Source organism: Hemibagrus wyckioides, linkage group LG06 (genome assembly GCF_019097595.1).
Source record: "Hemibagrus wyckioides isolate EC202008001 linkage group LG06, SWU_Hwy_1.0, whole genome shotgun sequence".
In the NCBI taxonomy this organism is placed as follows: domain Eukaryota; kingdom Metazoa; phylum Chordata; class Actinopteri; order Siluriformes; family Bagridae; genus Hemibagrus; species Hemibagrus wyckioides.
In genome coordinates, this window is record NC_080715.1 from 38,546,457 (window position 1) to 38,571,704 (window position 25,248).

The window sequence follows — 25,248 nt, forward strand, 5'->3', positions numbered from 1 at the left end:
TTCTCTTTCTGTTTATTTCCTCATCTCACCTGCACCAGGGCTGGGTGTTCAGGCCAGTCTTCTAGACGCCGACGGACTGCACGGGCCAGCTGCTCGATTGCAGGAAGGCACAATCGAGCCTGGCACATATTTGGCTCCCGGTAGAAGTCGTACGGTCCTTCGCTCTGGAGGATGAGGCCAGCAGGACCTCCAGAGCCCCGAACTGTATTCTGAAGCACAGAGCTGAGCAGCAGCTGAGATCCGGTCAGCTGAGGGTCCAGTTCGCAGTCTGGTAGAAGACATACATATAAAAACTCAGCATTTATGTCAAAAACATAACTGTGTGACAAAACATAACTGACCTTCAGATTATGAGCAAACTCTTCACACTAATCCCTTACCCATAAGATGATAGAAGCGAGCTATTAAAGGCGCGGTGATCTGATAAGATGAGACCAAAGCACTCAGGTGTTCTTTACTCCGATTGCTTGGTGGATTTGAGTGGTACCACAGTGACTGCGCGAAGGCCAGGCACAGTTTCTGATGCACCTGAACGACAGTATTCTGGCAGCTGGACACTTGGAAGACGCTGTTTTCGTTCGACTCTGTCTCACTGTCGCATTCTTCATCATCCTCGATAATGATCGGCTGCTCCAGACTGGGTTCTGTGGTGATGTCAGCAAAATCCTGAAAAAAAGGTATATTCATTAAAAAAAATACAAGCAAGAAGAATAGAAATAACCTAATAGGCTAGGAATCATATCTATTTACTTGCTATGTAAAGTAAAGCGTGGTGTTAATTATGGGCCTGGACTGTATATTAATAAATATCACACTGCAGTGTTTCTACCTTCAAACCTCTAAAAAAACACTAAACAATAGTGTGTTAGGTTACGTTAATATAGTGTTGGGTTGTGATGTACAGAGGTGTTGCTCACTTTGTGGTAGGTGGGAAATGAGCGCCTGAAATCGCGCTCTTCCTGCTGCTCCTCACTGAGGCCTCCTCCGTGTAGTTTAGCGCGACTACGATACAAACTGGCCTCCTTCTGCTCTTTCTCCCTCGCCTTCCTCTCCTGCTCATCCCACTCGTTCACCAGTGCCTGCATAGAGATGCAAGCATGTTTAAACAAACCACCCAAAACAACCCACACCCACAGGAAAACAATTATACAGTACTCTGGTGTTAAACCAGCATTTAAAACTATTCATTAAATCTCAAAATCCTCACCTGACACACATGTCTGAGTAAAGTTTGTGCCTCTGTCCCGAGCTCTCCTGCACTTATTGCATGGCTTTGGAGACACAACAGAGCGCTGAGCAGTAATGTGACTGGCTCTGGGACCACGCGGGTCATTTCAGAGTCAGGAAGCACCTTCCCCAGGCCTCTAAGCGTGTCCATGCATGACCGAGAGCACAGGTATTGGGCACGCTCTAGGTCAGAGGTCAGCGGTGGTGCTGGAAAAGCCAGCAGCATGGAGACGAGGCGTGGGAGACCTGGGAGCGCGGTCAGTGTAGATGCCACTTGTGAGGCCAGCAGACGCATACCGTGCTGCAGTTGAAGAATAGCGGAGCGTAAAGGCAGCACGACGTCCGGGTACAGCGGGTACTCATCGGCTAGTCGTTGAGCGAAACGCTGCTGCGATGCCTGCCACACGGCCTCTTCCTTTAAAAGGCCCTGGATGCCTGGTCGGGATTTGGGACTGGAGCCCTGCAGAGCCTTGAGCAGGTGTGACAGCAGGTCTCCCACTGCTGCTGGCTGCCCGATGCTGCACAGGTAGTGCTGGAGCTCCTGATACAGGCGTCCGTACTGGGGCTCGGCAGGCCGACATGCCTGTTTACGCCCGAGCTCGCAGATCTGTTCTTTAACCTGTCGCATGCGGATCCACAGGTACCTGCCACACATGATGCACAATTTTATCTGATTAAAAATGATTAAATGATTAAAAATGAAAAAAGTCATGTGAAGGTACCAGATGTTTTTATTTTGTATATCTTTAGAGGTTTGTTAGAGGTTTTGAGGTGTACATTGACAAAAGTGTTTGATAATGTACTCTTACCTGATTCGGGGATGTTGGAAGGCATCAGTGGTGCTGCTCTCTTCAAGCTGCACCCCTGTGAGCAGCTGAGAGGACAGACTCCGCCCACTCCATTCATCTTGAAGTAAAGCAAGCTGAGAGAGAACAAACTCATAATTAGACAGACTGAATAAATGATTTTGGTGTATATTTCTGTTAAAGTCTGTCTAGCTCACCTCATCTTGTGCATATTTGAGTTTGTAAGCCCTCTTTACAGCCGGGTCAAATATCGTCTGCGGAACCCAAACTTGGATCTGCAGCAGGCCCATGTTCACCCAGAACACCCCAGACCGGGCCAGCTGGACCGTGTCACATGCCCGGTTATGGGAAAACTGGGTTAAGCAGGTCACTAAGGTGTCCAGGAAGCCTTCTGGGAGAAGGTTTTCAGGCAGGCCTTCTCGGAGGGCCACCTGAATGTCCTGTGCAGCTCCGATGGGGTCCTCGCCTTCGATGAGTGCATCGCAGGATTCTGCATAGCTCTCCTGTAAACCTGGAGACAGCAGGTCAGAGAGAGCGTGCAACTGACGGCACAGCACCAGGCCCTGCAACCTGCGGTCAGTCAATCTACAAAGGAGGAATAAGGATATTTGTCAAATCAGAGGGAAAATATTTTCTAAATGATATTTAAATTATACGTATATAAGTGTGTGTACATGTCTCTACCTGAAGTCAGCGAGTTCCGACATGGCCAGGTTGTCCCACAGCACACTGGTAAGATCCTGGAGCTGCCCGATCCTCTCTCTCCACTCACCCAGCGTCACCCGTGATGACATTAGGAAGGAGGATCCCGTAGGATCCCAGCGTCCGCCCACTTCACTACTGCTCAACACTCCCAGCACGCACCTGGACCACACGGCTCGGCTCAGCATGCCTGGACCCTGCACAAGAAAAAAAACAAAAAAAAAAACACACTTCTATAGCAAACGCATCCAAGGTTTAAAAAAAAAATTGCTTGACAGCAACAATGCACACACACACACCGTATCAGAGGGCCCCAGCAGCGATCGGAAGCTCTTCTTTGTCTCTTCCTCTGGACTCAGAGGGCTCCATTTCAGCCAGCGTTCAGGATCCGTGGTCACACTGCCGCTCCAGAGCGCTGCCAGGGTCTCGGAAAGCAGCTCACACCACACTAACGGCAGCTCCTCTACAGGCTGAAGAAAGCGAGAAGAATATTAGCATAATGCACCATGTTACATTACCACGTTATATAAAAGTTGCTGTAAATCATGGAGAAGTGATCTGTGCACACCCGCTTTGTACTGAGGAGGAACCAGAGTGGCTGGAGCAGACGGATGTTCATCGGGGTGGACTGCATGCAGAAGCGCAGGTGGTTGGACAGGGATCTTCGTAGATCTTTCTCCTCGATTTTACTCCCTCTGTGGAACAAACAGTGAGGCAGAAACTGGTCATGAAAAGAAACTAGAGACACGAGCTAATGAGTGGAATATTAAAGTTGAACCTATCACATCATACCTGTGTGTGACAGACTGATGTAGCAGATCTGCAGTCACTTTCATCTGGTTGAGAATAGCGAGCTCCTCCAGCACAGGCCAGAGCTGAGCCCTGCGAGCCAGCCGCAGTAAGAGCTCGTGGTCTGGACCTGCACCGTCCATTTCGTCCTCGTTCTCAGCTTCAGAGAGTGAATCCAGCAGGCCGCAGGAGGCCATGTGTCCCTGCTGCTGATCCACACACGTACGTAATCTCTCCAGCACGCCTGAAAGTTCCCGACTTTTAGAAATCGAATGCAATGTGCAAAGTTCAAACTGTAGATACTTTATTGATCCCGAAGGAAATTCCAGTATAACACACCCAAAGGACTTACCGGTGCTCTGCGGATCGAGAAGAAGGTTAGCCTGCAGGACCAGACCCCATCCTTCCAGCAGGGCTTCCTTGCAGTCTATTCTCATGGCAACGCCCCGGAGACGGGCCACTTCCTGTTTCCACAGAGACGGGGTTCTTTCATTCAGACGCAAGTCCCTGACGTCAAGAGCCTGGCTGAAGAGGCGGAGATGGGCGGAGCATTCGGCCACGATCTCCAACTGCAAAAACAGCATCATGGATGTCACTTTCGTTTTCGTCACGTAGTTTATTCGACAAAATTACGCCACATGATTTACGTACCTTAAACGGAAGAGGCTTGCCCAGGGTTTTCTGAATGCTCTTTAGTGCCAGCGCAACCGACACAGAGCTTGAGAGTGTGTTCTGGATCGCGGAAGAGATGGTTTGCAGCTCTTGCTGCCCTCTGCGATACATACAGAAGTATTTGTTTTTAGACATCTGCTCAGGAAATAAATCAAAATAAGGCAGCCTTCAATAGAATGCTCACTCGTAGTCTCCGTCGCCCATCAGGAGCTGGGGCAGCCGTAGCACCAGGTGTTTGTGGACCCATTGCCAGTGCAGGGAGAGCACACAGACTCCGCGGGGGTCCGCTGGCAAGGAGTTACACACGCTCCAGAAACGATCCCTCCACTGCAGCAGCTGCAGTATCTGAACAAAACCATTAAACAAACAAGAGCTTTATGACAACAGTAAAAGTACACACACACTGTACACAAATTCAGTCTCAAGGCATCATTGTTCCATTAATATTCCAGCACTGTATGCTAGAATGGAAAAAAAAAAGCGAAAGAGTCTCTCACCTCGAACATAAGGTGGTCTGAAATGTTCGGCTGGTCCGTCTGTACAGCCTGCAGTACGAAGGAGTCCCACAGGTCAAAGAAAGAGCGCAGGTGAACCAGCACTGGATGAGGAAGCTGAGCGATATCTACAGTTCCTTCAGAGACACAAAGCAGAATATTGTGCATAAAAACATAATTGAAACTGGATAAACATCCTTATGATTTCTAGTCTTCTAATGGAAGTGTGTGTGACAGGAGTAACCAAATGAAATGCATTGATGGTTTTTAAAGAAAACTCTGACCCCAGCTGGGATACATGAGGAAAAGAATTCCACTGTGCTGTGATGTATGTGTGGCGATAATAAAGGTTTCTTGCTCTCAGTTCTTCTTCTAAAATATTACTATGTGAGTATTAATAATGCTAATACCATTGAAAACTGCAGTACCTTTAGAAAAGGCAGTGGCCAGTCTTAGTGCACTGTTATTGGGTGATGTATTTCCTGTGTTGCTGCATATAGCTGCTCTCTCCTCTCGGTCCATCAGGATTATGATCCTGAAAAAGAAAAAAGAAAAAAAAAAACACACACACACTCTTAAAAGCAATTCAAGCTTCTTGAAAGCTGACTATTAGATCTGCGTTCTGTACCTGGCGTACATTTATTATATTTAAATAAACACAGAGCTAGAATCGAACCTGTTGGCGACAGCATACAGAGCCTCCATAAACTCCATACATCGCTCCTCGTCCTCAAAGTTACAGGTGTTAGCCAAGATGTCCAGGTACTGTTTGTTCCAGCGCATGTCTACCAGAATCCTGTAGTCATCTGAGGACAGAAATAGATCGTAATATCACTACTGACTGACTAAATGTTAGTTATTGTGAAGGAAGTTACATATTCGTGTTGTATTGTGGCTTTATTAGAGGCTCAGTGTGTGTTTGAACATACCTGTGCTGTGGGGTTGAAGGTGCTCGGTCAGGTATTTGCCTTTGCCAACGAGTTTGCTGTTAAAGACGGCTTTGAGAGCCTGATTTCCTGCCTCCAGCTGAATCAGCGCTGCTTCTGCAAACATGACCATCACAACCTTTCAGAAGGCATCCTAAAATATAACCTTAAAGGGGCAGTATGTAATTATCAGATTACGATTCTGCTTAGGAATTGCAATAAAAATTAAAATGAAACACCCTTTCCCCCCCTGCCCCATCATCATGAAATGACTTAAACAAAGGGTGGAGGCAGAGGTCTCACTGGGGGGCAGAGATCATTTCTGGGCCGGAAAAAAAGGAAACAGTAGCTGTCTTCTTTAATTATTGAACTTCAGAGTTTTTCAAGATATCTTCCAAAAATAGGGGCGTCTTTTAAAAATTTCGAACCAAACCTTTAATTGTTTAGACTTAGAAATAAAAACACAGACACAGTCTTTAAGGAACACAACATAGTTGTGATGTACCTGGTACATGTTTGTAGCTTTTGGCGAGGTGGGAGAGCCAGCTGGTACGCAGGACCCAGTCGCTGTGGGAGGCTCTCTCGGTCAGGATCCTCACCGCCGTGGGGAGGAGCTGCTGGACATCCCTGATCCTGTCGTCTGCCACACCTTCTGGAGAAAACTGCATGGTTTCCAGTGCTGCGCCGCTCTGCATCACCCTCTGAAAGTCCGTCAGGCTCAGCGGGCGAGTCCTGTGTGCATACATGAACGTAAACTTACTCACACTGACTCGCTAAAATGGTGAGGTGATGTTGGTGTAAGCAGATATTTGTGAACCAGACCTCTTGCTGTGAAGGCTGAGTGTGTTTAGACAGAAGAGGAGAACCTGGCCGTCCCTCTGGACGCCGGAAAAGCACGAATCCTCTGTGGACTGCAGGGCAGAAGGCACTCGATCTGGCCACACGCCTGCACACAACAGCCCACTGCCCCATTCTTCTGAGTCCAACACCGCCAACTGCCTCTCTATCAGCTCCTGAGCCAGCTGAGGACAGAAGAGAGTAGGAGAATGCAACATCTATGAGCCATAACTTATAAGCTACATGTGACTATTTGTGTGTGTGTGTGTGTGTGTGTGTGTGTACACACATTTTGGTTGGCGTTGGTGCGCTGACAGAGGGCGTACGCCTCCCCGCATGCCTGCAGCATGGCGCTGGGCAGATCCACACCTCTCTGCAGCTGACCGGACAACAGCGTGGCTGCATGCAGCAGTGATGACACTGAGGATGCAGGCGAGTCTGGGAAAACAAACAACAGCATCTTTTACGGTTTCTGATATTCTTTAAATGCCATTAAGATGTCAATTCTTTTTATCGTGTGAATTAGAATTTTAAAATTTCATGTATTATCTTCACAATGATATAACTCATTTACAATTATACTTTCATACTGAAGAGCTCATTTAAAAATGCTCACCCCAGATGGCTGACTTGATCTCGGAATGAACGGCCATCAGTAGGTCACAAACGCAATCTCCGGTCACTCCCATGGTGTGCAAGATGGTCTTCAGGTCCAGCGAGTCCCAACACACTCCCTCATTCTCTCCTGGAACATAGATCTCCACACCACGATTCCTCATAGCGCGGGAGATCTCTCCGTGTGCAGGGTCCATGGTGAGGAACAGCCTGGATGTGAGAGGAGGAAAAAAAGGAAAGTAGACACTTAAATTTGTAGTTTTTTTCCCTCAGCCAGGTTTTTTGTAGAGGTATTATCTATATATGTACCTGAAGTTAGGGTGTGGAGTGATGCTGGGAGTTGTTCCGTCTATGACCCCACGCTCATTAATGGTCAAAGACCCGCCCGGTTCCAGGAGGGCGTTCAGCCGATCCAGCACGGACGGGCTACAAACCCACAGACAGAAAATGTTAAACTTCTGTAGTACAAGAGAAATAAAACTCCTGAATAACCAATAATAGTTAAAATACATGTTGTGTGAAGCATGGTGGTGGTAGCAGCCACATGGCTATTACCTGCAGAAGTTGACGTTGTCCATAAGTAGCCAGTCTCCAGCCTGCAGAGCCTGGACTAACGTGCCGTCCAGCCATTCGAATCCGCCGTGACTCCAACCGTCCTCCATCTGCGCCAAACGCTCCTTCAGCAGCGTGAAGTCCATCTGTAGCTTCGACATGTCTGCAGCGGGAGAAAACGTGTTTAAAAGGTTTAAAGACCTCGACACATGTTCATCATTCCTGAATTTTAGGCATTTAGTGTTCAAGAGTCACGCAGTGCAACATTTTCTGCTGTACCTGTAAAGACCTTGAGCTTGGTGTTGAGTTTGTGTAGCAGCACAATGATGACCTCTAGCTTGTTCAGAGCCTCAAACGTCACGGTGCCATCAGCCGTGTCGAGTCCCTCGTCCTTCAGCCAGCGACGGAAAGTGCTCCACGTGCTCAGAAGGAACTCGGTGTCCTGAACCGCCCCGTCCAGAGACATAAGCCCACGGCGTGTCACCATGGCAACCACATAGTCCATGCTCTCCAAGACCTGCTGCCACGGTCGGATGATGTCCACCTGAGGAAGAAGAAAAACGTTACTGAAGGGATACTGGATACAGCAAAGTGAATTTTTTTTATCTGGCCTTCAGCCTTCGGACCTGTTCAAACCCGCCCAGCAGTTCAGTAGTGTCCATGGCGCTGTTCATAGCCATCACCCTGAGCCTGTGTCCAGTTAGCAAGGCTAAAAGGTGCACCAAACTGCTCTTCCCGCTGGCACTGGGACCAACCAGTATGGCCATCCAGCCCATCTTCACGCATTTCATCAAGGATTCCATCGGCCGCAGGGCTTGATGGGTAATCGACAGAGGAGGGTCAAAGACGACCGGGGCTCCACCACTGCGCTGGAGGACTGATGAGCCCACCTTAACAAAGTGAAGAGGAGAAGATTAGACTCGTTACAGTAATAATAATTATTGTGACAGCTCTACATGGATTATATCTAGATACTAACCTGCAGGTTCAGAGGAGTGATGTGGAACTGCCTGGAGCCTACGTGAGGCTCGAAATCTTCAGCAAACACCTTCCTGAACATAGACAGCACCTGCAACAACAAAACACATACAGAATTAAAGCACACTTCAAACTTTAAGTACTGAGCTGTCCATATAAATATGAGCAGACACAGCTACCTGAGCCTTATCTGCCTCCGTCCTCATCCGGTCTGCATACACCAGTCCCACGTGCTGACCCGGGTTATAGAAAGCTGCTGATTGGTCGGTCTGCATCAGCTGACACCAGCGGAAGAGGTCTCGTAGGTTGAACTCCCACGGTCCTCCTTTCTGACCCCATTTTCTCTCTACTGCCACCTCCGTCACAAGCTGGGGTGGAGAAAGAGGAGAAGGAATTCATGAATGAATCAACGTATAAACAAACCTGTGAATTATTGACTGAATAGTTTTAAACACAGAGGAATCTGATGAGGAACCTGAGAAAAGAGCAAACTGTCCAAACAATAATTTATTTATCACTAATATGGAAAACAACTAAACAGCAAAACGTGATAAATAATTAAGATTTATTTACTATTATTTCAATAAAATATTTAATTTATATATGCAGTTATTTGAATCACATTTATAATAATTATTATTATTTATATCATTATAATGTATTATTATTACTATTACTTATAATTATTATTATTATTATTATAATTTTTTATAAAAAATTTAATATATAACATTTTTATTTATTCTGTTTCAGAAAGAAAGTAATTCCATACAACAAAGCATGAAAAGCATAAAAAATAAAAAAATAAAAAAATAAATTAAATAAATAAATACATACATACATTTTTTCCCCTTTTTCTTATTATTTTATTCTTACCTTGTTGCTGAACTGAACCATTTTAGAGATGATCTGTTCACTGATGTTAGGAAAGATGGCGTTACCGATGAACTGCATATCCGCACTTGTGAGCTGGTCCACATACACCTGCAAGAACCGGATTAAATTATCAGATCAGGAATAATATAATAAGAAAGAAAAAAAACCCCAAAAAACACGAGAGATGTGTGAAACATGAGAAAAGTGTTTATTCTCAGCCGTGAGGGATCCAGACCTGTGTGAACCTGTTGAGGAAGGACTTTGGTAGACCTTTGCGACCTCCTCCTTGTGTGAAGGGATTCTGGCAGCCAAAGATCTTGGTTTTCTCATGCTGGACCTGGAAACGCATGCTCAGCTCCGGGATGTAGATTTCAGCTCGGTGGTCAAAGCAGGCGTTCAGTCCCTCCAAGACTGACTGAGAGGCCAAGTTCAGCTGGGCAGGAAAAACAAACACAGGTATGTTCAATACATATGTAATTAGAGATCATGTATGCTGAACACGTGGTTTTAAGGTGAACAAATTTAGAAACTAAAGCTGTAAAGTCACATGGACTTCTTGCTTTACAGCATCAGCATGGATTTGCTTTGTTTATAGTTACACCTCATGATGTTACCTCATCCAGTACGATCCAATGCCCCGCCTTTAGAGCAGCCAGGAGTGGACCGTCACACCACGCGAACTCTCCTCCTTTACCGCCCTCCACTGGAAGGTCTGTTCCAAACAGGTCTGTAACATCCTGAACAAACAGAATAAAACAGTCAGTTTGCTACTCTACGATCTGTTCATCATGAATCTAGACTGGAGTTAACATGGGTAAAGCTAGCAGCTTTCCCAGCTTTGCCACGAGACGCATGATGGTGGTAGCATCATACTGACGTGGCCTCTTGGTTGTTTCTTGGAATAAATCTCTACATTATTATATACACATTATATCTCATAACTGACTTCTGGTGGACAGCCTCCTCTGGACTGTGGCGGTCACGTTTATTTATTTATTTTAATTTTGCAAACTCTACAGACCCACACCACCATTTCGATATTATAGGATATTTTTAATGTAGATTTATGTACTTATGCAAGCCACTATTCTAACTTGATTGAAGCTTTATTTCCACAAATAAGTTGCATACTGTCTGTTCGGAGAGGTTGATTCTGATGAGCTGGTTCCCAGAAGCCTTTGCGAGCGCAGCCACCAGACTGGTCTTGCCCACTCCGGGTGAGCCCTCCAGCAGGATGGGTCGCTGGAGCTTTAACGCCCTTAAGATCCTCATGGTATTGACGGCTGTGGTGCCCGCACTCAGAGTGTAGTCCAACAGGCCACGGCTTTCGCTCTCGGGATCTGTGGAACGGAATATCTCTTTTATTACGCTGACTGTATAAGCTAAAGTTTGCTAGAAAGAGATCAACAGTATGAAGCATCGCTCACTGGCCACGACGTAGAAGGGCTCGATGCCGAAGAAGTCGTCCCCCCAGCGAGGCTCTCTGAGCAGGCTGGTGTCATAAACCCTCAGAGCCTCCTGCATCTTCTCGTCTAGTTTAGTGATCCTGCGTAGCTTCGTCTCCAGAAAAGCCAGACACGCCTTCCTAGCCATCGCCACGTTCTCTGCTGCTGAGACCGTCGTCCCTGAGGATCAGGAAGCACACCAGGTTATCACTTAATCAAAATACAACTGAATAATGCAAATCAGCAGCAAGATGATAAACAATATGTTCATTATTCAGCGTTTACCTGATCCGATGCCATCGATGTAAATGAGGCAGGCAGCATGGATGAAGGCAGTGACTGTGTCCAGCCTCTGGTCCCACTCCGGCTCCTCCATCTCCTCCATACCCATGAAACTGCTCTCATGCCGATCCTCGTCCTTCTCGCACACGGCATTCAGGAAGTCCACCCATGACAGGATGTCCCTCACGCTTAAGATACATCGCCTGCCAAACTCCTGATTAGTCAGCCAGTCGATGAAGTCCAGCATGAGCTCGGCAATGTCTTTGCCTTGAGACGAAGAGAATTTATTAAAACGATTAATCAATCAAACACCGAGCTGTCCAACACTCATCCCTCGAGTCGTGCACCCACCTTGGTGATCGTGCTGGTCAAAGGAAAGCCCTGCTCGTAAGTTGTGCTGGATGATCTTCATCAGGTCGCCACGGCTGTTAGACTGTGGACACCAGATCTCGGTGAATCTGTTCCTCAATGCTGGGGAAAGCTAGACGTACAAAAAAAAAATATATATACAAATTAAGTACAAAATAAGAGCACTGACGTTCTCCTTATTCCGGGTGAAAATCAGAAAGAGTCAGCTTTTAATTCAGAATAAACCTCTTTCTTGCCGAAGTCTCCGCCAGGGTTCATTGTGGCAACCAGTCGGAATTTCTTCCCGGCAATGATGAGCTCGACGTCGTCATCGTCACCGCTGCCTTTCTCCGCCAGCACCAGAGACTTCTCCGTCTCCAATACACTGCAGAAGGCCAGGAGGTAAACATGTGTACACAAGAGGTACAGAAGGTGCAAGTAATTATGTATTTGCGCATATTTTACCCACCTGTTGAGTCTCTCCAGCACGGAGTCATCAGCCAGTGAGATTTCATCCATCAAAAACACTCCTTCCTGTTTCATAGCGAGCACCAGGGGTCCATCACGCCATTCAAACAAGCGGCCATCTTCGGCATCCGACTAGGGGAGAAAAAACAATCAAACATCTCCAATAAAACTAGACAATCACATTTATAATTGGCAAACACTTATATATATATTTATATTTTATTATATCTGGACCGACTATCTGACCCCTGAATCAAACCCCCAACCCTGTAGGAAGGTGCTACCCTGATCTCAATGTGCTGTATAGAGTATATACACAAAACTGGATCTGATATCTCTCTGTATCCTACCTGCCGTGTTGTGGTGCGTCGGACCGGCCGTAAACCTCCCAAGAAGTCAGACGTCTCCATGTGCAGGTGGCAGTTTACAGCGAAAAACTTCTGTCCAGCCAGAGCAGCAAACAGCTGGCATATTGTGGTCTTACCACACCTAAAGAAACAAATCATTTAACTCAAATAGAATAACAAAAAACGGTTCTTAATGCCACTGTTGCCTCACAGCAAGAAGATCCTGGGTTTGAATCCCGGGTTCGAATAGGCAGGGGCCTTTCTGTGTGTTTGCATGTTCTCCTCTGTGTGGGTTTACTCCGGTTTCCTCCCACAGTCCAAAAACATGTACATTAGGTTGATTGGTAATTCTAAATTGCCCATAGGAGTGAGTGTGAGTGTGTGTGGTTGTCTATATGTATGGCCCTGTGATGGACTGGTGACCTGTCCAGGGTGTACCCCTTGCGCCTTTTGCCCAATGTGTGCTGGGATAGACTCCAGCAGATCCCTGTGACCCTAATGAGGAATAAAGTGGGTATAGAAAATGGATGGATGGATGGTTCTTGATGCACATTTGAGTCATTAGCACATCTTAGCTATTTAAAGATTAGTACTAACTAGAGATGCCACAATACTCAATATAATATTGAACTGTCCGGTACGACCTCCACGGTTCAATACGCGTATGTGAACCACGATTTTTCGGATTTTCCTTAAAATAATAATAATAACCATGCATTTTATTACTCTCTGAACTGCGTGTTTGTGTTTGCCTGTACTGTATGTCTACGCGCTCAGACAGACACGCCTCCCCGCAAGTAAATATCCAATCAGTGAGCGCTAAAAGTTAGGGGCGGTAACCATGCTTGCGAAGCTGGTGTCGGATTTCACTCTAACCCTGGAGAGTGGTGAAGTGAGACAGAAATACGAGGAAGCAGCGCCGTCTTTCAGATCTGTGGTGTGGGGACATTTCGGATTTGTTGTTGATTATGATGCCGATTAAACAAAAATGCTAAACTGTGTTTAAGCACTGTTACACACGAGTTAGACACTGACATGGAAATACTTCCAACATGACCACACATCTGCAGCTCCATCAGATATCACTGTGTGGAAGCAGGATGGCAGAGCAGGTAACACAGGAACCCAAAAAAACACAGTCCCCTAGCTGATTCCTTCCAGCATTCAGACACAACTGGTTCAGAGAGACATAAAAAATAATTATAATATACTAATTGCTAAAGCTTTGCAGCCGTTTTCTGTGATTGGTGATGTGGGCTTTCGGCAACTTATAAAAGTGCTCGAACTGCGTTACACACTACCGACACGGCCTTTTTTCCCCGAACTTTACAAAAAAACGTGCAAAAAATCGAAACCAAATCGACTAAAGCACAAAGCCTTGCTCTAATAACAGATAGTTGGACCTCGAGGGCAACAGAGAGTTATCTCACCCTTACTGTTCATTACAGAGCGGGTTGGGAAATAAAGAGCGCCATCCAAACCTGTCCCCTGTAATAAGCGCTCATTTTTATATCTCACTATTTTCAGTACACTATGAGTGTGTACAAGTTGATTTTTGCATTTAAGTAAAATAAAGAGAATTGCAACTAAAACCATTTTTTTCCCTTCTTAACATACTTACTGTTCCTGTCACCTAATCAAAGAATAATGGAAAAAAACCTTTAATTTGCCAAGCCAACCGAACTGAACACTGTGGTTAAAAACCGTGGTACGTATTGAACCGTGGGTTAACTGTATTGTTGCATCCCTAGTACTAACCCTAACCCCAGCTTGGCCAAATCAGCATGAAATAAACAACATACTTTGGACAAACTATGTAAAAAAAAAAAAAAAAAAAAGCAAAAAACAATTAGCTAGAGATTTTTTTTTTTTTTTTACCCGGTATCACCAACCAGCAGGACGGACTCTCCGAAGCGGAGCGCACGGCCCACCAGCACAGCAAGCCTCCTCATGCCTTGGGTCCAAACCACATGACCAAACTCCTCAGGCATGCCAGCAATGCTAGCCACAAATGGACCTGCCAATCACACACACACACACATTAGTGATTTATCAACCAATAACCAACTGGTCTTCACTTAACCCAGGAAACCCTGAGTATATAAGTAGTGTTATAAATAAGGGCCTCTTTCTACTGTAGTGGTATTCAGGGTTGGGTTCTAGCAGTCAATATTTCAGAAATTTCTATTTAAGAAATGAAGTTTTTTTTTTTTAATAAAATGTGGAAACATTTAAATCCTGAACTGTTATTAATGATACTTTTCAGGGATTCCCTTTAAATCGTACCACACTACTTTACACATTTTATATGCGTTGAACTTTTAACTGAAAGCTTTTAAGGACAACAATCCCAAACAGAGAGGGATCGACCGTGTGCAATGTGACTCCACTGTGGTTACACACACTAGTGTCCAGTTAGAAAGTGTGTCCTGGGCTGAACTTACTAAACTGGGTGGTGACCTGAGCTTCAGAGAACAACGCATCTGGGTTGACCGTCCTCTTAAAGTGCTTCTCCAGAATGTTCCGGATGGTTAAAGCCTCCTCTGGTTTACGGACACGGCCCGCCAGCAGCATGTACCCTTGATCACGGCAAAACGGTGCAGATCGTCAACATAGGAATGAGAAGAAAAAAAAAAGCACTTCATGCAAACCAAAATGAAGAATTTTGCAGTTACCGTCATCGGCTAGATGTTGCAGCCAGTCACGTGAGGAGCCGGTCTGTTCTTCCAGCCTGTAGCGCTCGGCCCATCGGAACAGGTCTCTGAGTGTGATGTAACCGTGCTTCCCGGCGAACACACTGGATCCACGGCGCAAGGACTAATAAAACACACGCATGCAAACACACGTGTGTTAGAAACCTTTTCACAAATAAAACCTGAGGAAAAGTCCTGTCCAGGGCCCTCACCTGAAGGTTCTGCATGACTTTGACCAGTTTGGTGCAGTAAGACGGAGGAAGGCTGCAGCGCTGGTGAAGGATGGTCTCCAACTCCTCACTGGGTAACTCGTCGAAATGCAGCTCCACGAAGCGATTCCTGAAAGCCCTGGACAAGACCTGGATGGCAATGTGGCATGAAAAAGTTATAAATCAGACTTAAAAAAAAATAAAACCTCAGTGAGATTTTAAGGGTTTGTTGTTTGTTACCTTTCTGCCACCGTAGAGACCTGGAGGATTCTGGGTAGCAAAGAGCATGAATCTGGGATGTGCTTTGATGACTTCCTGTGTCTCAGCGATGAAGAGCTCCCTGTTGTCATCCAGCAGCCTGTTCAGGGCTTCGAGGACGTCGGTCGGGGCGAGGTTCAGCTCGTCCAGGATGATCCAATAGCCTTTCCGCATGGCATCGATCAGGACGCCTTAAGTCATACACAGGATATCAAGCCTAGATCATGTGACTTTATCAGACATAGATTTTATTTCACACTATTTGCTGGCACTGTACACTCACGGAATGTGTATTGACATTAAATATTTAAAAAAATACTATTAATATTCAGTATGTAATTCAATCAAAGCTGTGCTCGAGACACTGAAGGACATCGCACCTTCTTTGAAGACGAGCTTCCCGTGCTCGTCGGAGGAGTAACAGCCGATGTACTCCTGGATGTCGGTGTGCTCGTGGTTGTTGATCCTCACGCACTGGTTCCCAGTAGCAGCCGCTAGCCACCTGACCAGGCTGGTTTTCCCGACTGAGGTCTCGCCCTGGATCAGCACTGGGTGGATGCTGTACACCGGAAATCACAGATTTACATAAAACATTACTAACCGTTTAGTGTGACTTCCTGTAGACCTAGAAATTGTGTATTGGGTACACATAATGAAGCTAACTGGGATCAGTGAATTTACACCAAAACAAATAAATGATACTCTTGGTTGTATCTTACACCCATGTGTTGTTATTATTCAGTGGTGTGTTTAAGGGGTGTCTAACAGCATGGCATTATTACCCAGCAGCCACCACACGGGCCAGGTCTCGGAGGTTGAGGCGCACAGAGGGAGTGAGAATGTAGCTAGGGTCTAGCGCTGCATCCATGTCACCCTGACTCAGCCAGTAGCCCTCTATCTGCAGACAGCCGTGGGCCTGGGGCTCAGGGATCGGCTGGAAGAGAAGGTAAGAGTTAGACTAAAAACTTATTATTTTAGCACCATTTGTTCCTTGTGGTGCGTTACCTGTTTAAGACACTTAATGTTTCCTCCTAAGATGTACTGCTGCACTAATTTCTCCACCATGGGATGGGAACTGCGGTCCAGCTGGGTTAGAAAGCTTAAACAAAAACCCTATACACACACACACACACACAGCCCATTAGAGTACAGTTTGTGTTCTAAACCAAAACGTCAGAGCGCAAGACTAAAGCTATTTTGTAGAGAAAACGTGCATGTTAAAGAATCTCTTACCTCATAGAGAGAGCGCTGGACGTTGTAGCACGGGTTAGAAGCGACGTACTTGAGAGCACGGCACAGCGTGCGTAAACTGTAGTGAGGCTTGTGTCCGGTGCCGTCAACCAAGCGCGAGTTTGCCTCCTTACGGATGGCCAAATAAAAACTGCACCAAAACAACAGTACACCAGTTAACCTTCCAGATTAAATTGAGAAATATCACTTGCTACACTATTATAGAGCGATAAAGAAAAAGAAAAGAAGTTCATGCAGCTGGATTGAGCACTGTCCCGAACCTGATGATTCCATGGATGGTACTTCTGTTGAAGTTAAGGCCTTTGAGGTAATCCGAGACCAGGATTCGCAAGTCGCCCTCACTCTCCAGCTCTTCCACGTACAGCTCAGTAAACCTGTTGCGGATTCCCAGAGGCAGGTTCCTTTTGCCTACGTCGGTGGCTGGGTTCATGCAGGCGAACAGGCGGAAGTCCAAGTGGCGCACCAGGGGTTCTGCGTTACGATGGGGGGGAACGAAAAATGAAAAGAAGGCACTACTCTTAAACACAAGGATCTGCATTAATGTTTATAATATTAATCATCCAACATAGATCATTTTGTTTAATGGGTCTGGAAAAGTCTATTTTACGTTAAACTTCTACATGGCTCACCTGTATCTCCTCGGTCCAGCAGTACCAGAGAGCCGGCGCTGCCCTCCAGCAGGCCGCTCAGACACTCCAGAGTCTCGGCTGCAGCAAGATTGATCTCATCAAGCAGGATCCACTCTCCCTTCTTGACTGCCTGCGCCAGCGTACCCTAAACACACACACCATGAACACAGCCTGCTTAGAGACTTACAAAACACAGCTCTATATTCTACATGTCTGGTTTTATTGGCTGCATTTCCACAGGACAGATGCATGTCGTGATTTATACCTCGACGAAGGCAAACACCAGCGCCGCTTCCCGGGCTCGGATCTGCTCCTGAGTCTGACTGAGTCTCAGAGCGAGCGCCTCCCATTGCTGCTGCAGCAACGCAGCTGAAAACACACAGGCACACACACTCATTTGTGACACATCCTGTCCTTTCACATATAAACATGGCTAAAAGTGTAAAAACGGACTCCTGCTACCATTGGGCTTGTCCTGCAGTTCCTTGGTGAGAGCTGACTTGCATACATGGTCCATGAGCTTCAGCAGGTCCTGCCAGCGTTTGCCCCGGAAGCAGGTCTGTACGTGACCCAGGAAGGTGATGTTCTGCTTGCGGGAGTACGTCTGAGAGAAGAGATCCTCAAACGCCTCGCGCAGGGGCAACAGGATGAGCTTATGATCCACGGGTTTGTACCTGGAGACACACGACGTCATTTTCTATAACCTCAGTACTGTTTCCATAGAAACAGCTAGTTAATAGTCTTCAGTATACGGTGCTACGTAATAAAGTTTTCCACCACAAGTAAGTGTTACAATAATAAATTGCTGTGGTAAAATAATGCTAATGGTTTCTCAGACAGCATCATTTAGTATTTCTTCCTACAACAGTACATCCCTAAGTGCTTCATTTCTAACTCTTACTAGTACAACCTAAAAAGATTTTGCGTCTTGAACACGGCTTCAATGAACACCTACCCTCCCAGGAGATCTGCCGTGTCGCTCTGCTGGTTCATGTTGATCACACGCAGCTTGTGTCCTGAAGGCGACAGAAAGGATGAATTCAGTTATGGCTCAGTCTTCGACTAAGATGTAGATCCGATATCTGTGATCTGGAAACGATAGCGATTCATCTCACCTGTTAATCTGGCTAGGTACTGCACGGTGGAGGTCTTCCCTGTTCCCGTCTCTCCAACCAACAACACGGGCTCGCCTTTTGCCGCGCACACAGCCAGCTGCTCCAGAAGCACGGAGGAGGGACGTGTAGCCGCAAACGTTTGCTTATCTCTGTAGGACACACGTATAAAGATATAAAAATGTAGCAGGTGCAGTTTAATACACTTAGACAACACTGCTTGCTGTATTTTGTGGATACGATTATTGGGTTCAAACCACCCAATAATCACATCCTTGTGTACATACTCTTCTTGTTTCTTTCTGTTCTACTTTATAATCGTTCATTAAAATGTCTTTGTGGTAAAAACCTGATCCTTTAATGACCCTAAAAAACGAAAAAATTCGTGATTTGTTTCACGAGAACATGTTTCATAAGCTGTATCATGTTGAAGTTATTATTAAAGAGGTCCTGAAATGACCCTGCGATTCTCCGGGGCTCCTGTACTGCATGGTCGGCACAGCTAATGTCTGATGTGCTGAGGGCTGTGTCAATGCAGCGAGCGATCAATTCAATGTTTATTCAATTTACCAGCAGGGGGGCAATGACCTTAGGGCAAAGGCTGACAAGGACCAAAACGGTCCATAATACCCCAGAAAGGAACAAAGACAGAGTGTGGGTCAGATGAGGTGATGGCCTTGTGGATGGCCTCTTGGTAATGGTAATGGCCAGTGTAATGGCCTCTTACACTTCGAGGCGCACGGCGTCGCTCTGTTTGCGCAGCAGCATGCCGCGTCCTACCGTCACCTCCAGCTCCGTGATACTGATGGCAGGCTGGTACATCTGACAGAAGTGATAAGCCTGGAACAGAACAGTGACGAGTGTGTTACACTTCATCTAAAGCTGGACATCACTAGTATCACAAAAACACACGATACAGGAATGTAACAAATGGCTGTGGGATCAGTGCGAATCAAAGTAACAATCCCCTGATGATGCCACATTCATCAGTGAAGCTCAGAGGGCAAAATTAGCCTTGCTCTTTGAGTGAGAGATATGTTATTACTCTAACTCTCTCTCTCCTGTCAATCATGGGGATCAGTGAGATCAGGGACTATATGTGGTAGACTTATAAGAAGCCTTCACCCTCACTGGTTATACACTATATTGCCAAAAGTTTTGGGACACCCCTTCAGGTGTTGTTTTTCAGGGGTTGGGCTCGGCCCCTTGGTTCTGGTGAAAGGAACTCTTAATGCTTCAGCTTCATACCAAGACATTTTGGACAATTTCAGGCTCCCAACTTTGTGGGAACAGTTTGGGGATGACCCCTTCCTGTTCCAACATGACTGCACAAAGCATGGTCCATAAAAGACATGGATGAGTGAGTTTGGTGTGGAGGACCTTAACTGTCCTGACCTCAACCTGATAGAACACAACTTCTGGGAAGGCTTTCCACAAGGTTTAGGAGTGTGTTAATGGGAATTTTTGACCAATCCACTAGAAGCGCATTTGTGAGGTCAGGCCCTGATGTTGGATGAGAAGTTCTGGCTCGCAGTCTCTGCTCTAAAGGTGTTCTATCGGGTTGAGGTGCAGGCCAGTCAAACAACACCTGAATTCAATGATTTGGAGGGGTGTCCCAAAACTTTTGGCAATATCGTGTATGATATGGCTGATGGGATAGACTTATCAAAGAAAACACAGGATGCAAAAGAAGAATTCTATATAAAGATTAACTATGGAAATGCTAAGGCTAGTTTATTCGTTATATTTTTACACACAGTGGACTTGCTGCTTTCTTATAATCTTGAAAATAATATCAATATTACTTCACACTATGAAAGCTCATGACTGGCTCATATTTGATGAAAGTCTCCTTTATCTAGAACAGTGAGGGTGACTGGAACTACAGGTAAAGGTACAGTCTCACCTTCTCTTTGGAGATGTTCAGCTTGCAGCCAATGACCTCGGCCAGCTTTAGACGGCTCTCTGCTTTGGACTGCATGGCGGTGAAGCAGTCCAGGGCCTACGGTACAGCACACACAGTACGATAATACCCAAAACAATATCGATCTAACAGACAATGTGTACTGTTTCCATCACACTGCACACGTCTCTTACATCCGCTGCTCTCCAACTGGGCAACTCAGTCGCACTCGGTTCAGATCATTTGCTAAAAAACGCTTAGTATGCCGATGCACATTTCTTGCAAAATGTCAATTCTTAAGGTGAAAATTCATAAGGGACGACATTCGTATGCTGAGGTTCCACTGTAGTACATATTATTATAAATAATTCTTTTTTTTCAAAGCTGTATCACCTTCCTTTTTCATTTTTTAAAGTGGATAAACACAGTTACATGCAGTTTACCGGCTCTGTGGGAATCAGAGGTGACACGTAGCAGCAAATTAAAATGAAAAAGAAAAAAAAAACAACAACAATTATTTAAATAGAAATTTGTATGCTTTTATTTTTTTTTAGCCTTGAATTTTATTTTAAATAATTACATATTTTTTTCCTTTTCAGGATCTTTATTCAGAATCTTTTTATGCATAAAATGATTGTTTTAAAGAGATATTATATTCACTATTTTTTTTTAATGCACGTGTGAATCGGGGGTCTCGAATCTTCTCTAGAAAACGACCTGTATGTCTTCACGCAGCATTCCCTCCCGCATTTTATAGAGAAGACCATATGAAACAAGACATCTCCACGGTAACCAAGAACAGTCACTGACCTCCAGGAAGACGTTCTGTGCGGTGTTTGAGGAGGAGCTGTCGAAGTTCACGCATATTCTCTCGCACCACTTCAGCAGATCTCTGCTCATAACAACAACACACATATACTGACCAATAAACACACACTATATCCAATTCTCTACAGTCTTACAGCACAGCGGAAATCCTTTCTTATTAATATGCTATAAACTATTCCACTAGTCACATTTCTTACACAATCACCACCACACACACACACACACACACACACACACACACACACACACACACACACACACACGGTATGACTAGATCACTGCATTGATTTTTCGTTGCTGCACAATAGCTTCAATCAAAACATCACACCATTGAAATGCTGGCTCAGATTGATTTCACCTTCACCAAAAAAAAAACAAATGGAGTGACCAATGCAAAACCAGATCTCTAAAATAAATAAATAAATAAATCTAAATCCAGGCCAGATGTAGTTTAAGGCTCAGTAATGCTCTACTTTTATCTGCACTGATTAGCGAGCAGCAGCATCCTGCAGCACATGTTCCGTCCTGTTCTTGTCCTTTAAATGCTGTGGGTCTCCCCGGTGGAGACTAAACCAGATAGATGGACCATTGACAGAAGTCTGAGCCGACGGACAGCTGACCGAAAGCCAGTCGCATGCCGACCCAGGCACTTCATAATGAACCCTACTCCACTACAGTGTGAATGGTGTCTAACCACGGCAAGGAATTTAACGCTACCTCAGAGACAATCCTCGACCTTCCAGCAGTGCGGCTCGGTCCTCGCTCGGGTTCTGAGAGCCGGAGCTGCTGACGGTGACGTGGTGTTTGTCTCCGGTCAGCTGACAATAAATGTCCAGTAATCGATCCACCACTGCGGCCAGGTTAGGGTACTTATTCATCATGACCTACGAGAAGAATGCAAGAAGAAAATCTCACTGGGTGTTTATCAAGAAAAAATCAGGAGTGTGGTTATATTATACTAATCTGTTGCTTGCCTGTCTGAGCTCCTCTCTGCTCATATTCCCAATCTGAAGCTTGGTCCAGTACTTGTCCAGTAGAGCAGCGTGAGTGCTCTGAGGCCGGTGCCACACTCCACCGCTGTAGAACATCCTGAGGAATAACGGGAACATATTACTACATCCGTCTATCTATTTCCTGTACCACTGATTCTACACAGGGCCACAGGGAACCTTCAGTAAATCCCAGGAGACTGAGGAGGACACACACACACCAGATTATTTGGATATGCCAATTAGACTACAACGCATGTATTTGGACAAGAGGAGGAAACGGGAGAACTGTGGGGAAAACATTTCAAGGCGGAGTCTGGAATCGAACCCCAAACCCTGGAGGTGTGAACATGCTAACTATGAAGCCATAATCACGCATAAATTACCAAGGCACGGCTGATTCACATTTACACCATAAAGAGGCAAATATCCTGCACAGAAACCTCACAGTCCTGTATCACGCCTCTAAAGCATGGCACTGGAAATCTTCTGCATGGCTCTTAATCTTCGAATAAAGCTTCTGCCTTTCATAGGGTGCCATTACTTTTCAGACTACCTGACTCATTCTAGTCTTTCAGCTTACTGCTGAAAAAAAGAGCTAGAAGTCTGAATGAGAGCAGTACAGAAGTGACTCACACACACACACACACACACACACACTTCCTTTTCTTACCGTCTTGTAGCGAAGAACTGAAATCCCGGAGCAACCTGAATGCAGTCCTCCCGGCCGGGAATGGTCAACTTTTTGTTCTCCATCAGCGGCAGGAGCACGGATATCTGAATAGCGCACACAACCACGTCAGAAACTAGCTCATAGTACAAAAATGACTAACTGACTAATCCTGGGAAACTCACCACGTCCAGTGGTGCGTGATCGATGTCCTCCAGGAGGATCCAGTAACCCTTGGACACGGCCTGCGTGAGAGAGCCAGGCTGCCACACAAACTTGCCTGGAATGTCCGTGCATCTGTACATCCCGAGCAACATCTGCAGCAGCAGAGAAATAAAAGAGTCAGTGAGGATCATACGGGTCTGATTCGGTCATATCAGTTTTACTAAAATAATCCCTCACCTTGCTGTCAGTCTGATCTCCTAGCTGGACCTTGAGGATGTTGGGGGACTTGATGTGCCCTGTGGCAGCTGCTAGATATTCCACCAGAGCCGTTTTCCCACATCCGATAGGCCCTTCCAGAAGAACGGGCTTCTGGGACGCCACGGCCATGGCGAGCCTCCTGAGGTTTCGACATGTTGACTCCACCAGCACCAGAGGTTTCATAGATGTCTACGAACAAGAACGTGATTAAATAACAAATAAATCCTATATAATATAAAGTCTAATCAGATATCCAGAATATCACCGAAGGAATAAACTCGTTACAGAAAAATCATCAGTCCTGAGTCGTGAGCGGTTACTTTAGAAACAACGGCATTTTAGATGAAGCTGTGAACACAGAATACCTGCTCTTCCTGTCGAGGGGCCAGCCTGGGTAAGATAACCCCGCACACAGCCGTGATGCACTGAGAGAGGTCTTCGGACCCTATCAGACCCTTGGAGAGCCTATTTCCTGCTTCCAGCTGCCACATCACAGAACCCTGATTGGCTAAAACCAGAGCTCTCTCACCCTCCAGCTGCTGAGTCTCCTCTAGTGACCTGATGATGCAGAAACAAAGAGTGTAAAAAAGAACCAAAGAAAAAAGAAAAAAAGAAAGAAAACACAGACAGTACTTCATTTTCAGATGGAGAATCTCCTCACTGGACAGAACCTTCCTCAGGAAGATGGTTTTCTGGTTGTCGGTCATGTGGGACACTAAAGCAAGGCACTGCGCTGTGTACCTTTAAGGAAATACAATAGAATAAAGGTTAATGCTGGGAAATCGATTCAGCACTCTGTAGAAAACAGTATCGGGGGTCAGGAGGAGCGTTCCCGAGCCGTACCCTCGGACCATGACGTCACTGGTGAGCAGCTGCGAGATGCAGACGCTCCAGTCCCACAGCACACGGAACTTCTCGCAGTCGCTCTGTAGAAAGCGGAGGGTGGCCCCCATCAGGTCGCGCAGCTTCATGCGCCTGGGGCCGTACTGGATAGACGCGGCTTCTTCGCTGGTGAAGAAGAGTCTCTGAAAGACGGGCGGTGCACTGGTGAAGTACCTGGCTGCAAACCTGGAGGCGGAGGCAAATGGGGGGGGGTCCTGAGTTACATACTATCCTGAGACGTGTCCCAAATCATAGTGTTGAAACGAGGATCCAGAAGGTACCTGATCGGTCTGCTAGATTTTCATAATGTGGACCTCTGGACACTTTTTCAGCTAAAACCAGACCCTTTATCAGACCAAGGGTCTGATAAAGGGTCTGATTAACCACACACCATTTTGTGGTATGGAGTTTTGTCACGCTGGTGTAAATATAAATGGCAAGTTAAAGGATACTGAATGAATTAGATAATGATTGTCTTGGTTGTGATGTTAGGGTTCTTGAGGGTTCGGTTTCATTTACATTTCCGACAGTGCCCTCATCCAGACACTTTATTTCATTTTTATACCACTGATCAATGGAGCCTTAAGGGCCTCGCAGCTTTGGTGGACGTTGGATTCGAACTCACAACCTTCTGGTCACTAATCCAACACCTTAACCACTAAACTTACGCCTGAGCATCGGGGCTGACGCTGAGGAGCTTGCTGAGCGCCACACACAGTCTCTCGTGGAGGTCATGGTTGAGGCGAACGTCCTGCTTGATCCGCTCGGCGTTCCTCTCCAGCAGGTCCAGCACGAGCGGCCGCAGGTGCCGGGCAATCAGGAGCGTGTACTCCTTCTCTATCAGGAGCTGAGCCAGGAGGCACAGGATACCTTGTCTGTCCTGCTGACTCCATATCTGAGGAAATGACACAAAATCGACATTTTAAGGTGTTTAAATGAATGTATATTATATTTGGTGCCAAGTACAAAACACATGGTGCTAAATAAAAGAGCTAAGAATAAAACAGGAAATGATGTGACTTAACAGTTATGTCCTA

General features: G+C 45.9%; 1 protein-coding gene across 1 annotated transcript in view; it reads right to left on the reverse strand.

Annotated features, from left to right (window-relative positions):
- The window catches only part of mdn1 (midasin AAA ATPase 1), a 40,027-nt gene that overhangs the window by 14,062 nt on the left and 717 nt on the right, over positions 1–25,248 (reverse strand). The window contains exons 2-65 of the mRNA XM_058391474.1: positions 24,880–25,106; positions 24,173–24,397; positions 23,963–24,070; positions 23,695–23,887; positions 23,309–23,518; positions 23,092–23,223; positions 22,910–23,013; positions 22,222–22,336; positions 21,965–22,131; positions 21,230–21,311; positions 20,423–20,518; positions 19,244–19,356; positions 18,520–18,668; positions 18,360–18,420; positions 17,867–18,078; positions 17,670–17,773; positions 17,405–17,549; positions 17,036–17,246; positions 16,758–16,905; positions 16,530–16,637; positions 16,307–16,458; positions 15,905–16,083; positions 15,507–15,715; positions 15,270–15,416; positions 15,040–15,181; positions 14,809–14,943; positions 14,243–14,381; positions 12,368–12,506; positions 12,019–12,149; positions 11,796–11,934; positions 11,553–11,682; positions 11,205–11,468; positions 10,902–11,099; positions 10,606–10,814; positions 10,089–10,211; positions 9,710–9,907; positions 9,475–9,582; positions 8,778–8,966; positions 8,600–8,689; positions 8,247–8,510; positions 7,900–8,164; positions 7,624–7,783; positions 7,378–7,494; positions 7,070–7,278; positions 6,743–6,891; positions 6,439–6,638; positions 6,122–6,348; positions 5,620–5,733; positions 5,367–5,496; positions 5,119–5,225; positions 4,694–4,827; positions 4,381–4,541; positions 4,176–4,296; positions 3,877–4,093; positions 3,528–3,768; positions 3,304–3,430; positions 3,035–3,205; positions 2,718–2,932; positions 2,231–2,618; positions 2,037–2,149; positions 1,208–1,871; positions 918–1,079; positions 381–666; positions 30–268 (exon numbers count right to left, since the gene is read on the reverse strand). Coding sequence (XP_058247457.1) covers positions 30–268; positions 381–666; positions 918–1,079; positions 1,208–1,871; positions 2,037–2,149; positions 2,231–2,618; positions 2,718–2,932; positions 3,035–3,205; positions 3,304–3,430; positions 3,528–3,768; positions 3,877–4,093; positions 4,176–4,296; positions 4,381–4,541; positions 4,694–4,827; positions 5,119–5,225; positions 5,367–5,496; positions 5,620–5,733; positions 6,122–6,348; positions 6,439–6,638; positions 6,743–6,891; positions 7,070–7,278; positions 7,378–7,494; positions 7,624–7,783; positions 7,900–8,164; positions 8,247–8,510; positions 8,600–8,689; positions 8,778–8,966; positions 9,475–9,582; positions 9,710–9,907; positions 10,089–10,211; positions 10,606–10,814; positions 10,902–11,099; positions 11,205–11,468; positions 11,553–11,682; positions 11,796–11,934; positions 12,019–12,149; positions 12,368–12,506; positions 14,243–14,381; positions 14,809–14,943; positions 15,040–15,181; positions 15,270–15,416; positions 15,507–15,715; positions 15,905–16,083; positions 16,307–16,458; positions 16,530–16,637; positions 16,758–16,905; positions 17,036–17,246; positions 17,405–17,549; positions 17,670–17,773; positions 17,867–18,078; positions 18,360–18,420; positions 18,520–18,668; positions 19,244–19,356; positions 20,423–20,518; positions 21,230–21,311; positions 21,965–22,131; positions 22,222–22,336; positions 22,910–23,013; positions 23,092–23,223; positions 23,309–23,518; positions 23,695–23,887; positions 23,963–24,070; positions 24,173–24,397; positions 24,880–25,106 — 11,112 coding nt within the window. The remainder of the gene's footprint in view (positions 1–29; positions 269–380; positions 667–917; positions 1,080–1,207; positions 1,872–2,036; positions 2,150–2,230; positions 2,619–2,717; positions 2,933–3,034; positions 3,206–3,303; positions 3,431–3,527; positions 3,769–3,876; positions 4,094–4,175; positions 4,297–4,380; positions 4,542–4,693; positions 4,828–5,118; positions 5,226–5,366; positions 5,497–5,619; positions 5,734–6,121; positions 6,349–6,438; positions 6,639–6,742; positions 6,892–7,069; positions 7,279–7,377; positions 7,495–7,623; positions 7,784–7,899; positions 8,165–8,246; positions 8,511–8,599; positions 8,690–8,777; positions 8,967–9,474; positions 9,583–9,709; positions 9,908–10,088; positions 10,212–10,605; positions 10,815–10,901; positions 11,100–11,204; positions 11,469–11,552; positions 11,683–11,795; positions 11,935–12,018; positions 12,150–12,367; positions 12,507–14,242; positions 14,382–14,808; positions 14,944–15,039; positions 15,182–15,269; positions 15,417–15,506; positions 15,716–15,904; positions 16,084–16,306; positions 16,459–16,529; positions 16,638–16,757; positions 16,906–17,035; positions 17,247–17,404; positions 17,550–17,669; positions 17,774–17,866; positions 18,079–18,359; positions 18,421–18,519; positions 18,669–19,243; positions 19,357–20,422; positions 20,519–21,229; positions 21,312–21,964; positions 22,132–22,221; positions 22,337–22,909; positions 23,014–23,091; positions 23,224–23,308; positions 23,519–23,694; positions 23,888–23,962; positions 24,071–24,172; positions 24,398–24,879; positions 25,107–25,248) is intronic.